The sequence below is a fragment of the Colletotrichum siamense genome (genome assembly GCF_013390195.1).
Source record: "Colletotrichum siamense strain Cg363 chromosome Unknown KSG_Cg363_contig07, whole genome shotgun sequence".
Classification (NCBI taxonomy): Eukaryota; Fungi; Ascomycota; class Sordariomycetes; order Glomerellales; family Glomerellaceae; genus Colletotrichum; species Colletotrichum siamense.
The window spans coordinates 3,872,351-3,885,713 of NW_023501020.1; the positions used below are offsets into that span (position 1 = coordinate 3,872,351).

Sequence of the window (13,363 nt, forward strand, 5' to 3'; positions counted from 1 at the left end):
CTATGCCGACGTACCCGTTGGGTTTGCAAAGAAAAGACGAGTGGACATTTTCCGAGGAAGCGATCTCCAAGCTGTCCTCGTCAATCTGGTGTTTTTTGATTTCGGGTTGCCGCGGTTCGCGGTGGTGAGATACGACCAGCGCGGAGATGGGACTGCCAGCCATGCGACCACTGCTGCTAGCAGGGGGCAAATCGACTCGGATGGGCACACCAACACACCTCCTCCGCATGCCCGACGGGACACCCCTGTATCAGCGCCAGCTACAACTCCTCCGCGCCATCTTCCCGGAGCCGCAGACGATTTACATCTCTTTGGCGCCCGATTCTGAGACGGACGAGTATCTGGATGGCTTACTCTCGGCCGAATCCGACGAGACCTCTGAAAATGGGGACTCGCCCAAGGAGCCGAGAGTGAAGATCTTGCGCGACGAACCGCCAGCGGAGAAGCCTCGATATGCTGCCGGACCGGCCGCCGGCCTCCTTTCGGCGTACCGCTACGACCCGTGGGCTAACTGGGTCGTGGTCACCTGCGAATACCCTCTCCTCCCGCCCGACGCCATCTATCACCTCATGTACAAGCGCGATTCTGTTCCGGTCACCTGCTACCAGTCGATGGATGGAAGCTGCGAGCCGCTGCTGGCGATCTGGGCGCCGGCAGCCATGTCGCGGCTGGCGGAGAGGGTAGCTCGGGGACACCCATGTCCCTCCGAAGCGGCGAGAGAGTTTGACGCCTTGATGCTGGAACCGCCAACTGGTAGCGAGTGGTGGCTTACAGACGTCGATTCCATGGAGGATTTGTTGACGAGCGTGCGGGAGATGAAGCTTGGGTCCCCTGAGCTTGTCGCCATCCAGGCGCCGACGGAGAAAGCGTAATGTCAGCATCAATCATGCGAACTCATGATTACAGCGAGCGTGTGGTGCGAGATCATATTCTGTGTATATTTGCCCTGGATCTCTGTAATTTTGCCCGCTACTTGGACAGTGCCCGACGTATTGAGAGTATCGTCGCTCTCCCGGCTTTACCCGTACACACTGGGCTGACTGCCTGTGTTCATTGTCTGGACGGATAGATGTGCTTAGAACGTGTAACAAGCATCAAAAGCGGAACAACTTCTCTCATTCCTTCGAAAGCTGGTTTGGCACACGGGGTACCGATATCACAGCCAGTATATTTCTCTCTTATGAGCGGCAAAGGCAGCATTCTTCTTGCGTATAAGCCTAGTGAAATGAAAAGACTTATTGCCAATATTTGATAATAGTTCCTACCTAATTACGAAAATGAACGCGACAAGATCGAAACACCAGACAGAGAATAAAAATGTTGTAACCAAGCGCATTCTGGCAAAGACAAGATGATTGAATGAAATGGCCGCGGCGGACGAGGCTTTATCCGTGTCACCTGAGAAATGAGACCCCAGTCGCCATTTATCCTGCTTAATTGACGCAGCTAACATGTGGGCTGAGCCGACAACAAGATAGGCTCACTGCCGTCAAAAGTGCAACCCGAGCTCCAATGAAGGATTTGGTGGGGGTGGCGCAAGCCGCAGACTGATTCTTGTTTCGGCAACCCGCTCGCAGCTCTCCCGATCACTGATCACAGCCTGATTATTCCAACTTCACCAGTAGCGTCTACTATATTCTTATTAAGCGAAAGATTGTGGTAGGAGTCAGAGCGTTATGTATGGAAATGGAACGTTGACTGAGAAGAATGACGATTAGTTAGAGTGACCTTGCGGTTATGAGTCTATATGAGAGGCATATGTCGCCTCTTCGAACTTCTTGGTGAGCCTCAAATCGGGCCTTTCACAAATTGCTTGAGGGAACATCAGGCTTCGAATACCCATCTTTCGCCCGGGGCTAACATATAAGTTGGTGTGTATCGGCAGGCTGGCGGATAGCTGGTCTTGGCTGCAAGAAATGCACCGTCCTGATTGCTCAACCTCGCCTAAATAAAGTGTCACCCAAGCCATAAGCAGAAAATACGAGTTGGGCTTCATGTTGCCAGCTGGCAGAGGTTATCGAGGCTGCGTGACAAGCTTAGATTATCCCTGGCTGTGGAATAGGCATCGGTATAATTAGGCAATATTATATATGTAGCCACGAGGGAAGTGCTGTAACTATTCCTGCTCATCAGACTTTCAGGATCGGTCCCCCCAAACTCCTATCTCTCTGCTACAATGTCTCACAATGACTGGCTCGGCAAAGGGAACGATGCCTATCACTTGATTTCTCCTATCACCCCAAAGTCAGACATTAGTACTGGCGAATTATTATCGGTCGCACCCCCCTCCCCCCCAAGAAGTCGATATTGGACGAGAACAATCATTGGCCTGCTTGTACCCCTCAGCGTTACGGGTTACTACTACTGGATATGGCAGTACCTTCTGTCCCGACCGCAAGACGACGCAATCAAGTTTGGGTCAGCAACCGAAATTTGGGTGTACTATTCCTGGTTCATCATCGGTGTTTTTGCCCTGGAATGGTCTAAGCATGGCCTCGTCGGAGTTGAAGTTGCCATGCTAGAGACGAAGACGTTTGGGGCGCGTCACCTGGTTGCACTCTTAAGCCACAGCGAGGGGACCTGGAGCGGACCTGGCGGCTGGTTCAAATGCATCACAAAAGCCTTCAAGAAGAATCAAAGCGGAGCAAAGACCAGTCTGGGAGATTCTCTGAAGACCTACAAACTCTGGTACATCCTCGCCTTCATCAGCCTGTCTCTGTACGTCGGAATGCCTCTCTCGGGTCTGACTATGGAGCTATCTGATGGATATGTTCGGTTGAAAGAGGCTCCGATGGTAGTTGGCCGAAACTCGACAAATTTTCACAAGAGATATGAAATACAGGGTGAAACCACCAAAGAGCCCGCGCCGCAGGCCCTTTGGCAAATGGGATCCCCTGCCACACTACCCGGTATCGGAATTATATTCACTCCAGACTGTTTCAATCGTGAAGGCCACGACAATTTAGCCGAGACTCCAAATCGTCTCCCAACAGACCAAAGGATTCCTGAGATGTTCATCGTACCGCAGGCGCTTGGGCCAATTTCTGGCAGGCCGTGGGGTCTTCGAGTCGGATACAACTGCTCAATTGTCGAGGATGTTTCTGAGTTTACTGTTCTGGGCCACTACACGGGTCATTGGTGCCGTTCGTTTTGGCCATCACATGGGAACTCGACAAAACCCTGCGCCACGGCTCAAATGTTTGAACGCACCAACATATGGTCATACTCCGAGGTGGGGAGCAGGTTGGACGTGAAAGAAACACAGGCTTCCCAAGATACCATTGGCAACAAACCGGAGCCGCTCGTCTCAACTGACACCCAAGTCAACGTTCTTGAATGGGCTGTCTGGCAGGCACGAACGAATGCTTCTGTTGATGCTACAGTTGATGGGAAAGTTATCGAGATTGAAGATTTCAACAGTACCGTCGGCACTACCGTCCGGGGAATCGGTTCACCTTTCATGAAGGCTAGTAACGGGTCCTGGTTCATGAACACCACGTTCTTCGAACAGAGGAATTATACAAACGAAGTGGATATTACAACAAAGAAAAATGTAACGAAGGACACTTGGAACAAGTTTGATCACCCCCGCGGCACCATCCAAGCTGCTGCTGCTATTGGAGTCCGCTGTACCGTAAGATCGGTGTTCGGCTCAGCAACGGTCGATGCAAGAACATCCAGCTTTTTTGATTTTCAAAACGAAGAACCAACTCCGTATGACGATCCAGAAGTAAATGCGGAAGAGCCGGTGAGCCGACTAGGCACCATCGTGGAGGCTGTGGCAAGTGCGGCCAGTTTGGAGGACATTTTCAAGTCAATCAACATTCGAGCCACGACGTCTGAGTCCAACTCAGTTCTGGTTTCCAAATTTGTAACCTCAGAAGATCTGCAGAAGTCAGTCTACTTGGCATGGGGCCAAGAAGTTCTTAACCATATGTACGACAGCGTCTACGGTTTCGAAACCAGCTGGCCCTACGCAAACTTGACTTCATCCAAGAAAGGCAAAGTCTTGACGAAAGGGGAGCTTCCACCGTTAGTGGCGGTGATTCCCTTTGGCATCTGGGCCGTTGGGTCTTGTGTACTCGGGATCTTGTTTGGATTCAGACGGAGGTTGGCGGATTCGTTGAATGGATTCAGCTTCTTCCGTTTCGGAGTGTACTCCGCAGACAAACTGAAGACCGAGGAAATCCTGCGTGCTAAGGAAGCTGAAGACGTTGCGACGTTGTGGAATCTGCCAGGCACATTGGAGGAAAGACCAAGATACAGAAGCTGAAGCCTGGTCATTGTACCTAGTTTTGTGGTGGGTCAAAACCGGGCTTACGACAGGGTTGATGCCGGAGCTCGTCCGTCATTCGGGCGGACGAATTTGGTCCGGGAGTTGGTCCACATATGGTGCATGATTGATTTTAGCAAAATAGAGACATATGAGGTTGTCTCGAAAATATTTGAGATAAAAACCTTGGGTATTTGAAGCATGGATTCAAGTGGTTCAAAGTATCTCTCCCGACGCACTGCGACTGACCCCCATTTCTCCATACCTACGGAGCCGTGTTCGGCACATTCGGCCAGCCCCGCATCGGTGCCGAGAACGAGTGGCCAATCCCGTCGCGTAAGCACCCGGAAGCGGGTCAACCGCAACATCCGACACTTTCGGACGGAACTTGCGGCACCAAGCAGGCAGCAACATCTTCACAGCAGGCTGCCATATTGAAGCAGATAGAAAAGAGACGAGGAAGATCCAAACTTCTCAAGCAGCTGATGTTAACCGTTCCAACTATCAGTCAACCAATCAAGTGTAAGCTCAGCCACTACCAGCCCTTTTGCTCGATGTGTGAAGCGAGTCTGACATCCTTCAGTGGCGCCGAGATGGCTTCTCCAACCAACCAAGAAAGCTCAAAGCTATTTGAACTACCATGGGAGATCAGGGAACGTATCTACGAGTACTACCTCTCATTCGACCATGACGACTTCGGAGACACCCTCCGGCCTCTGCATCTTTACATTGAGCAGGGAGGTTACTCAAAACCAATCCCTCCCCTGATGCTTACATCCAAGCGCGCTTACCGAGAGCTCCATCAGCGAGTCCATTCGGATGCCGTCATGCGGGTGCACACAGCGGGCTGGGGCGACCGGCGCATCGGCTTCGCCGTGCATGGAAAGCTCCGCTTCGAACGCCTGCGCCGGCTGTATGTGCTCGTCGCCATGGAGTATCCCAACTGGAATCGTTGGCTGGGCATGCTCGGCGAAGTTACGCGGCGGGCAACGAATCTGAATGAGTTGGTCGTCGATTGGGAGCCGAGGCCGAGCAGCGGCAACACCAAGGTGTGGGAGGCAAAGTTAACGGAGAGGAAACATGACGAATTCTTTAGAATTATTTCAGACTTGAAGAATCTTCAAGTCGTCAGATTTCATGGCGATATGCCAGCAGGATGGAAAGATCGATTTGCGAGGGTAACCTCGGCCAGGTTAGTTTTATATAAGTCAAAATGGTGGAAGGAGCCGGGAATAGAATAGTATTGGCCTCTGAATTAGCAAGCCCTGGTAACATTTTCAAGGAGAATTTTCATATGAAATTTGCTGATCGATCTTTGAAAGTCGAGTGTCTTAGTCGTCTCGTGGCGGTAATGAGTCTATTCATCTACTTCTGCGCTAAGCTAGAAGCTCTCATTTCTTGAGTGTCTCCTCTCCGAACCAGACCTATAAGATTGTGTGCTGCTGCTGTTTTATTACCGGAAAGGAATATCGTATCCAGGGGATCTTTCTCGCACAGCGGTGTCAGCTTTCAGGAATGTATTACTTTCTCCGCACATGCATATCTTACGTCAGTCTCCTAATCGGATCTAAGGCGTCTCATGATTGGACATGCCGTACCGTGCCTAAAGCCATCAAAGCTGCATAGCACTAGTGCTGATCGCCCACTTCCTACCACGCTGATTTCGGGGTCTGAATTGGGCTGGCGTGATTACTTCATCATGAACTCTGAACCATCATAAATGCCGTGGCCCGTCTCCTCTTCTTCGCCATACCTCCTACTTTCGTTCACCGTACCGCACTCCGAAGAAAAACCCCCGAAAGCGTTCACCCCGTCGTATCATCCCTGAAAAGATGGCGACGAACCAAACACTCCTCGTCATCGGAGCTGGCCCACTGATCGGGCGTTCTGTGGCCACTTTGTTCGCCTCAAAGCGCTACAGCAATGTTGCCCTCATCGCGAGACGCGAGGAGCAGCTACAGATTGAGAAAAAGGCTGTAGAAGAAGCTGCCCCAAGCGCGACCGTCAAGACCTACACCGCAGACATTACCGACCCAGATGCCCTCACCAAAGTACTCGACCAAGCGGATGCGGATCTGGGCAAACCATCGTGCGTCTTCTTCAACGCTGCCAGGGTACAGATGTCAGAGATGCTAGTTCATGACGTGAAGGAAATGGAATATGACTTCAAGGTAATTCCGGAATTCTGCCATTTCGAAACTACGTATGACGAGCGGCAGACTAACGTCATCTCCAGATCAACGTCTCTGCATTGTACGCCGTGGCTCAGCGATACATCCCTCATCTCATTGAACTCGCCAAGTCCAGCCCAGAGTCGACGCCGGCATTGATCATCACTAGCTCTGTCCTCCCCTACAGCCCGCACCCTGCCTTCTTTGCGCTTTCTCTGGTGAAGGCCGCCCAGCGCAACTTGGCACAGACTCTCCGCATGTCTTATGAGTCTGAGGGGGTTCATATCGGACTGATCAATGTTGGAGGTCAAGTCTTCCCTGACCATGAGACCTGGAACCCGCCGAATATCGCCGAGAAGGCTTGGGAGTGGTTTTCTAAGATTAAGGAGAATCCGTCGTTTGAGGTTAAGATCTAAGGCAGAGCCAAATATCATGAAAGGTGAAAGAATTGACAGCCACATTAGTACTCTGTCTCCATAAATTCACTTGTGCCCTATGAATATTGAAGTAATATGTCAGCTAAAAGTAGTCTTCAAACCACAAACTGGTTTGGACTGCTGAATTTCAGTGTCTTCTATCTTCCAGGCATCATCATCTTTTTGAGCTTTGTGATACTAAGAAAGCTCGCTTAACTTATTCTTAGGTGAATACTCCTCAGACTCATGCTCTTTCCATCTCGACCTCCTGCTTGAGATGCAAAGCCCCACACCCCTCCTTCACCTGGCTTCCTCACCCACCTTCGCTCCTTCCTTTCACACTTTGCTTCAGTTTCTCACTTGAGATTCTATCCCTGAGCTCGGACCACAGCTTGGGCACAAGAGGTTTTTATTCCATTCTCAAAAAGCAAAACTAACTTCACCACCCACCAACCCGACCTCACGAGATCGTCCCAACAACAACGCTACCAAATCGCTTCTTCACGTGAGTTTTGGCTTTTTGGGCTTGATTGCTTGTCTTTTTGACGCTTTCACGTTTCTTTATTCATTCTTTCAAACAGTTCTTTTACGTTCATACTTTGCGACGTCCTTGTCTCACGATTTGCTCCTTCCACAATGGCTTCCACCACCCTCGACCAAGCCGCCGGCACTGATCTTAATCTCGAGAAAGGTTACATGGCAATCACCGACGAGAACATCAAAATTCAGAGAGATATCACTTCTGGCGACTTCATCGTTATTGATGACCAGACTACCTCTCTCTCCAGCAAGTGCTACCACAGCATCAATCAGGTGATTGACCTCCCCAGACTTCAGTACGCCGTCATGGAGGGCCTCAAGGTTGGCCGGAAGATCACCCCTATTGGCTTCGCCGTTTACGTCGTCGCCATGTTCGTCCTGGTTGTGATGCCTCGTCTTGCTGCTGCTCACGGATCCCTTGACCTGACGGGCGAGATCGCTACTCGCCAAGAGTACTCCATCAACAACACCATGAGCCTTGCCCACTGCATCCCCAAGCTTCAGCAGCGTGGAATTCTCGATCAGGCTGTCGCTCGCCGCATCGCCAAGTACAACGAGCACGCTCAGCTCATCCGCCGCACCGTCGACAATGTCCTCAACACCGACCATGAGATCACTGACGGCAGCATCACCATGGATTCGACTGATGCCGAGGTCTTTGCTACCCGCGATGATGGCTGCGTTCTGAGCATCGAGACCACCGAGGGTCCCTTCTGTGAGTGCCCCATCCTCAGAAATTCCAAGCGACCTATGCTGACTCCATGGTGACAGACGTCGAGGGAGAGTTTGTCCGCTGGGCCCTTTGGGATGACGAGTTTGGCATTCCCATGTATTTCGACCTCCAGATCATCGACACCGAGACCTGCGAGCCCGCCCCTGACGTCTGGGTTGAAGTCTGGCGTAAGCCCTCCCACTCCCTCCATCTCAGAAGTATCCCACTAACATCACCCAGACGCGAACGCCACCGGCGTCTACTCCGGCGTCGTCACCAACGCCAACGGTGCCGGCGACTCCGACCCCGACAACGCCTTCAAGACCTTCCACCGCGGCCTCCAGAAGACCAACGCCGACGGTGCCGTCTGGTTCGGCACCAACTTCCCGGGCCACTACGCCGGCCGCACCCCGCACGTCCACATCATGACCCACGCCGCCGGAACAGAGGCCCTCGCCAACGACACCGTCCAGAACAACGTCGCTACCCACGCCGGCCAGATGTTCTTCGACCAGAAGCTCGTCGAGAAGATGCGCAAGCACGAGCGCTACGGCAAGAACAAGCAGCACTTCATAGAGAACAAGGACGACGCCTACTTCCGCCAGGAAGCCGAGTTCACCGACCCCGTCATGAGCTACGTCCTGCTCGACCAGGAGGACAAGGACATTGCCGATGGCATCATGGCTTGGAAGCTCGTCGGAGTGAACATGACCAACGTCCGCGAGCTGTATGTTGCTGACACTTTCCTTGGTCAGTAAGCGCGACGGTGGCTTTGCGAGGAGATGCGAAAGGCGTTGAACAGTGTGTCCGCGGATTCGACGTCTCATGAGCCGTAGAGGATTCGGTTTAGTTGAGTAGCAGGAACTCAGCTTAGCTAAGAATTAGTGCTATTGCAATACAGATTAAGAAGAAGCTCTCAATACTTTCAAGATTCGTTCTATGTACATTGCCTCGGTGATGATTCTATACGTCTCATAACGTTGTGTCTATGAGAGGTCAATGGCACCGCTTGCTTGATCTATCTTCTTATTCTCATCAAACCCTAGTGCCTTCAGAAACCGTATCACATCGTCCATACCAGAAGGTGAGTTAAACCAATGCCCTCCATCCTTGTATTCTTTCCATTCCACCTGACTTCCAAACCCTCCCAGCGTGTCCCGCAGAACGCGACCATTTTTGACGAGTACCAAAGGATCATCCACGCAATGCTCAAGTAACATTGGCGTACTTCGCAGCAGCCGGTCATCTCCCGGGACGTCTTCTAGTCCCAATATCGCACGGGTGTCGGCGAGGTTTCTCCCAGGGAACGGCATGCGGCAAGAAAATCCCAGGAATGCGCCCAACCTCTTTTGACCCTCTGGTAACTTCAGGTTGAGGAGCGTATGTACACTCGTCGCGCCGCCCTGGCTGATTCCTGCAAGGATGATGCGGTCGTACCTTCCTCCGACCAACTCCGCCTCTTGGGCGATGACTCCTCTGATTCTAGACACGCTTTCTCTCAAGCCCTCGGCCTGCAGCTCCTCCCGCTCAGAGAAGTCAGACACATTCCAGATGTCGAACCACTGCGACACCTTGTCCCTCGGGAAGGCTACGGGGATGCTCAGCTTGGCTTGGGGAAAGACCCAGCGAAATGACGGGAGCTCGTCTGCCAGAGTACGGTTTCGGGAGTCTGTAAAGTATGCCAGAGATTGCGAAAAAGTTTCCGCATTATCGCCGCGACCGTGGAGAAAGATGATGGTGTGCGTGTGGGCTTTCGAGGGCGGGATGGTCACTGAAGGCAGCGACATCTTGGTAGGTGATTCGAGAATTTGCGATGACATTTGGGAACATTCCCATTGATTTGCAGACTACTTGTAGAGTATGGTGTTTTTTATGTGACTGATGCAGGTGCAGCCAGCTTGGCGGGTGTTGACTCTAGGCAGCCATAAGTTGTTGCCTATCGATGGTGGCGGTGTTACTCAGATTACCCCATGTTGTCTTACTATGCACTCATCCAAATGTCCTGCGGTCGCTGAGCATCGCTTGTGCTGCTGCAATGTTGCAATACAAAAACAAACCTTCAAGAAACAACGTTGGGTCTACATCAGAATAATCGACGGAAAGCGTACTCAAGCGCTATTCGGACCGCCGCCATCCAATGAACAGTTGGTCGGAAAATTACAGCGATATCTCTCATCTCACATGGACTATAATATCTGGGGAATCTTGGTATTTATTTGCATTTTCTTGTTACCCCCCTTTCCTCTGACCCTTCGTCGATCTCCCGCTCTTGGGTCTTGTTTACACACACCTACCCCTCTCTGCCTTAGTATGCCGGCCGATTCATCCACTCTTTCAACATGCCCCTGATGCGGCTTTGTTGGTGGTTCGAACCGGTACTGCTCGAGCTCTCGCGGCGGCTGACAACATTGGTCAGCTCGGATCCCCCGGACGGGGTCCTCGTCGCCATGGGTCTATTCTTGTAGCCTGCGAAGGTTTGCATCAGTCTCGCGGTCTTTTCGCTCATCAATAAGGAGCGTATTACATGTGGTATCATATCTCTTCGGGTCTTCAATAATAGCAAAGAACTTTGCCTTGGCCTTGTCACCGGGCGCCATGTTGAATGCAAATCCTCGGTTCTTGGTCTTTGAATGAGATTGTACTTCTTTCTTGATGTTAATCAATGCGATCTTTGAGCACTATGATGTAAAGAGGTGATGAACACGACACCACGAGGCCTGAAAGAGGGGTAGGTCGCTTTTATGTATCGTCCAGCCCAATACACCAGCAAGGACCTCGTGATTCCGCCGCTGCCATAACCCAGAGTAAGGTTTGCCTCCAACCATTCCTATTCGTTCGTCCCGTCCAGAGTGTTTCAACCATCTTCATTAGGATTCGGGGAAGCGAAGCGGCCATCACCTCTTCAAATGAGGGGTAGCCCGCCATCCTCACACCAACACGCCGATTTCACCGACTCACGTCGCAGCATGATTGAACCTTCTTTAGCAATATCGGACCTCCGGTTGGTCATTAAGTCTCCTGCTTATGCTATGCGGTAGGCTTTGACGGCTCGGTGTGAGACTGACGAGTCTCGACGCGGAGCGAGCCGGTGGGTTTCGGACCGCGAGGGGTCGGACGCGGTGCTCTCCCTGGCACCATCTCCGGTCGGGGCTTTCTGGATTATAAATCCGGACCGCGAAGTCTCCATTCTTACTAAAATGCCGCCGGACTTATGAGCTTGTCACCGTCAAAGTATAACTCAATATGTCTAGGCCATGAGGATTGACTTTTGAACTATCTGCCCTCGATAACTACCACTTGCCCAGTCCGATAGGGCCGGTGCAACTCCAGTGCTTATACGCCAACTTGTTGTTCTCAACCTCATCAACGATAGCAACGGCCATGTCCTCGTTGTAGATACCGCCGTTCGCTGCTTCAACCGCAGGGTCCTCGGGACTGTCCACAAAGACCTTGTACTCTCCCGTCCGCACTCCTGGACAAATGTATCAGAAAACATCTAACAGGATTTCTCAAAACACTAACCTTTATCACGCAATAGACCAGGCGGCGACAAGAATGACCACGACTTCTCCTGGACGCCATTCCACATGGTAAAGGCGATCCGACTACCAGTGATTAACCCCAGGGTGTGCTTGTTGGTCAGAGCGCCTTTCACCCAAGCCCGCGCCCAATAGACGAAGGGGCTTAGAATCCAAGAATAGACTTGATATTGGTAAAAATCCTCAGATCCTGTCCAAGGCTGACCCCATACGACTGAGAGGGTAGAACTTACATCTCGGCCGTTGAATGTGAGACCTGCTCCATTTCACAAGCGTGGCCACCAAGCTGATGAACCGGCTTCCGTGATCCAGCCCACGCGCCGTCATGTAGTCGAGATGCTCGTCAGGCCAATTCCACCTACAACTCAGTCAGCAGAGCCACTACCAGGATGAGCGAGGTTAGAGTCCTTACCACCAACTAAACGCAAAGCCCTCCTGGTCAGTAAGTTGAAGGCGATTGGATACGTGTATCGAGCCGGCGCCGCCTATTCAATGTTTTAGAACAGCTCAAATACTCTCAAATAAAGATTTCAGACTCACCAACGATGATGAAGGGGCCATCGTGTGCCGAAGCCAACAAAGCCGTCTTGATCCGCCCGTGGCCCTCGACAGCCTCCGAGTAAATATTCGATATGACTTTGAGACTCGGTCCGTAGCAAGAGACGATGGCGTCGAAACCAGACGAGAATATTTCAACCAGTTTCGTATGCTCTTTGTGGATGTCCACAGACACTGACGACCAAGTGCCCTTGTCGGAATTGGGCCATTGCTCGGGAGGACTTCGCGAGATGCCAACGACAGAGTGGCCTCGCGCCAAGAGCTCATCGACCACACAGCTTCCCGCCTGGCCTTTGGGACCAATGACGCCGACTTTTAACGTTCTGGACATGGTAAAGAGCAATTGAGTTGACAGGTGGGGCCGGCGGGAGACTAATAAATGTCGATCAAAAAGTGAATGAAATGAGTTTGACTTGCTGCGAACTACCGTCGTATTTAATCAACAATCATTTAAATACAAACCTCTCCATTCAAAAGAAGGAAACTTCTTAATTCGACATCATCAATCTCGTCTACAAGCCAGCACCTCATAAAACGACAGAGGCACGGGATATCGGACACTCCAAAAGTCCGGACCGCCGCTGACAACTCCAGTTCCCACCACGTCGCACCAATACCGAGTAGATCAACCGCGAAGATATGACGAGATCGTTCCGTCGCCGATCTTCACGGGGCTCTTCCGAGACGCGTTGCAACGCTGGTTTATGCCGTGATTCTGTGCCCAGACGGGAGTTTCCGTGGAACATAGGGTTCTGAGAAGCATTATTCGGCTTCTGTTCCTTCGACAACACGGAGCCTTCATTTTACCTCGGCTGAGCTTGCCCGCGAGGGTCTCGTATTTCTCGTGTTAGTGTTTGCAGCTCTCATGAGGACAAGTTACATGGATGACTTGTCGGGTCGGGGGAAAATCATTGACCAAGGACTCAAGCCAAGCTCCCATCAGATGCTTCGCTCTGTGGCTGGCATCAGAAACGAAGCTGACATGTCCAGGCATATATGCTTCGCTTAAGCGGATTTCTATATCTACCATTTCTGCTCCACGGAAAATGGGATCAGACGGCTCAAGCCAAGAACTGCAGTCGAAAAGTCCGTCGTGTTGTCTTGAGGCTCAAATACGATCCTGAGCTTCTCCTTTTCCTTTCTCTCGTTCGATC

General features: G+C 51.6%; 7 protein-coding genes across 7 annotated transcripts; 4 read left to right on the forward strand and 3 right to left on the reverse strand.

Annotated features, from left to right (window-relative positions):
* Positions 1-146: 146 nt before the first annotated feature.
* CGCS363_v011338 (uncharacterized protein) lies at positions 147-872 on the forward strand (the record flags this gene model as incomplete). Its single annotated transcript, XM_036643187.1, has 1 exon — positions 147-872. The coding sequence occupies one exon, from the start codon at positions 147-149 to the stop codon at positions 870-872; it is 726 nt and encodes a 241-aa protein (XP_036492596.1).
* Positions 873-2,176: 1,304 nt separating this feature from the next.
* On the forward strand, positions 2,177-4,273 carry CGCS363_v011339 (uncharacterized protein; the record flags this gene model as incomplete). Its single annotated transcript, XM_036643188.1, has 1 exon — positions 2,177-4,273. The coding sequence occupies one exon, from the start codon at positions 2,177-2,179 to the stop codon at positions 4,271-4,273; it is 2,097 nt and encodes a 698-aa protein (XP_036492597.1).
* A 1,832-nt stretch (positions 4,274-6,105) lies between these two features.
* Positions 6,106-6,860, forward strand: CGCS363_v011340 (Glucose 1-dehydrogenase; the record flags this gene model as incomplete). Its single annotated transcript, XM_036643189.1, has 2 exons — positions 6,106-6,444; positions 6,510-6,860. 2 exons carry the CDS (start codon positions 6,106-6,108, stop codon positions 6,858-6,860), a joined length of 690 nt encoding a protein of 229 aa, XP_036491997.1.
* A 636-nt stretch (positions 6,861-7,496) lies between these two features.
* CGCS363_v011341 (uncharacterized protein) lies at positions 7,497-8,870 on the forward strand (the record flags this gene model as incomplete). The annotated part of the gene is made up of 3 exons (XM_036643190.1): positions 7,497-8,115; positions 8,172-8,300; positions 8,353-8,870. The coding sequence occupies 3 exons, from the start codon at positions 7,497-7,499 to the stop codon at positions 8,868-8,870; spliced, it is 1,266 nt and encodes a 421-aa protein (XP_036491996.1).
* A 228-nt stretch (positions 8,871-9,098) lies between these two features.
* Positions 9,099-9,899, reverse strand: CGCS363_v011342 (Acyl-protein thioesterase 1; the record flags this gene model as incomplete). The annotated part of the gene is made up of 1 exon (XM_036643191.1): positions 9,099-9,899. The coding sequence occupies one exon, from the start codon at positions 9,897-9,899 to the stop codon at positions 9,099-9,101; it is 801 nt and encodes a 266-aa protein (XP_036491995.1).
* A 518-nt stretch (positions 9,900-10,417) lies between these two features.
* CGCS363_v011343 (uncharacterized protein) lies at positions 10,418-10,709 on the reverse strand (the record flags this gene model as incomplete). The annotated part of the gene is made up of 2 exons (XM_036643192.1): positions 10,418-10,578; positions 10,637-10,709. 2 exons carry the CDS (start codon positions 10,707-10,709, stop codon positions 10,418-10,420), a joined length of 234 nt encoding a protein of 77 aa, XP_036491994.1.
* A 693-nt stretch (positions 10,710-11,402) lies between these two features.
* On the reverse strand, positions 11,403-12,540 carry ywnB-0 (Uncharacterized protein; the record flags this gene model as incomplete). The annotated part of the gene is made up of 5 exons (XM_036643193.1): positions 11,403-11,584; positions 11,635-11,814; positions 11,885-12,009; positions 12,064-12,136; positions 12,192-12,540. 5 exons carry the CDS (start codon positions 12,538-12,540, stop codon positions 11,403-11,405), a joined length of 909 nt encoding a protein of 302 aa, XP_036492001.1.
* Positions 12,541-13,363: the final 823 nt, after the last annotated feature.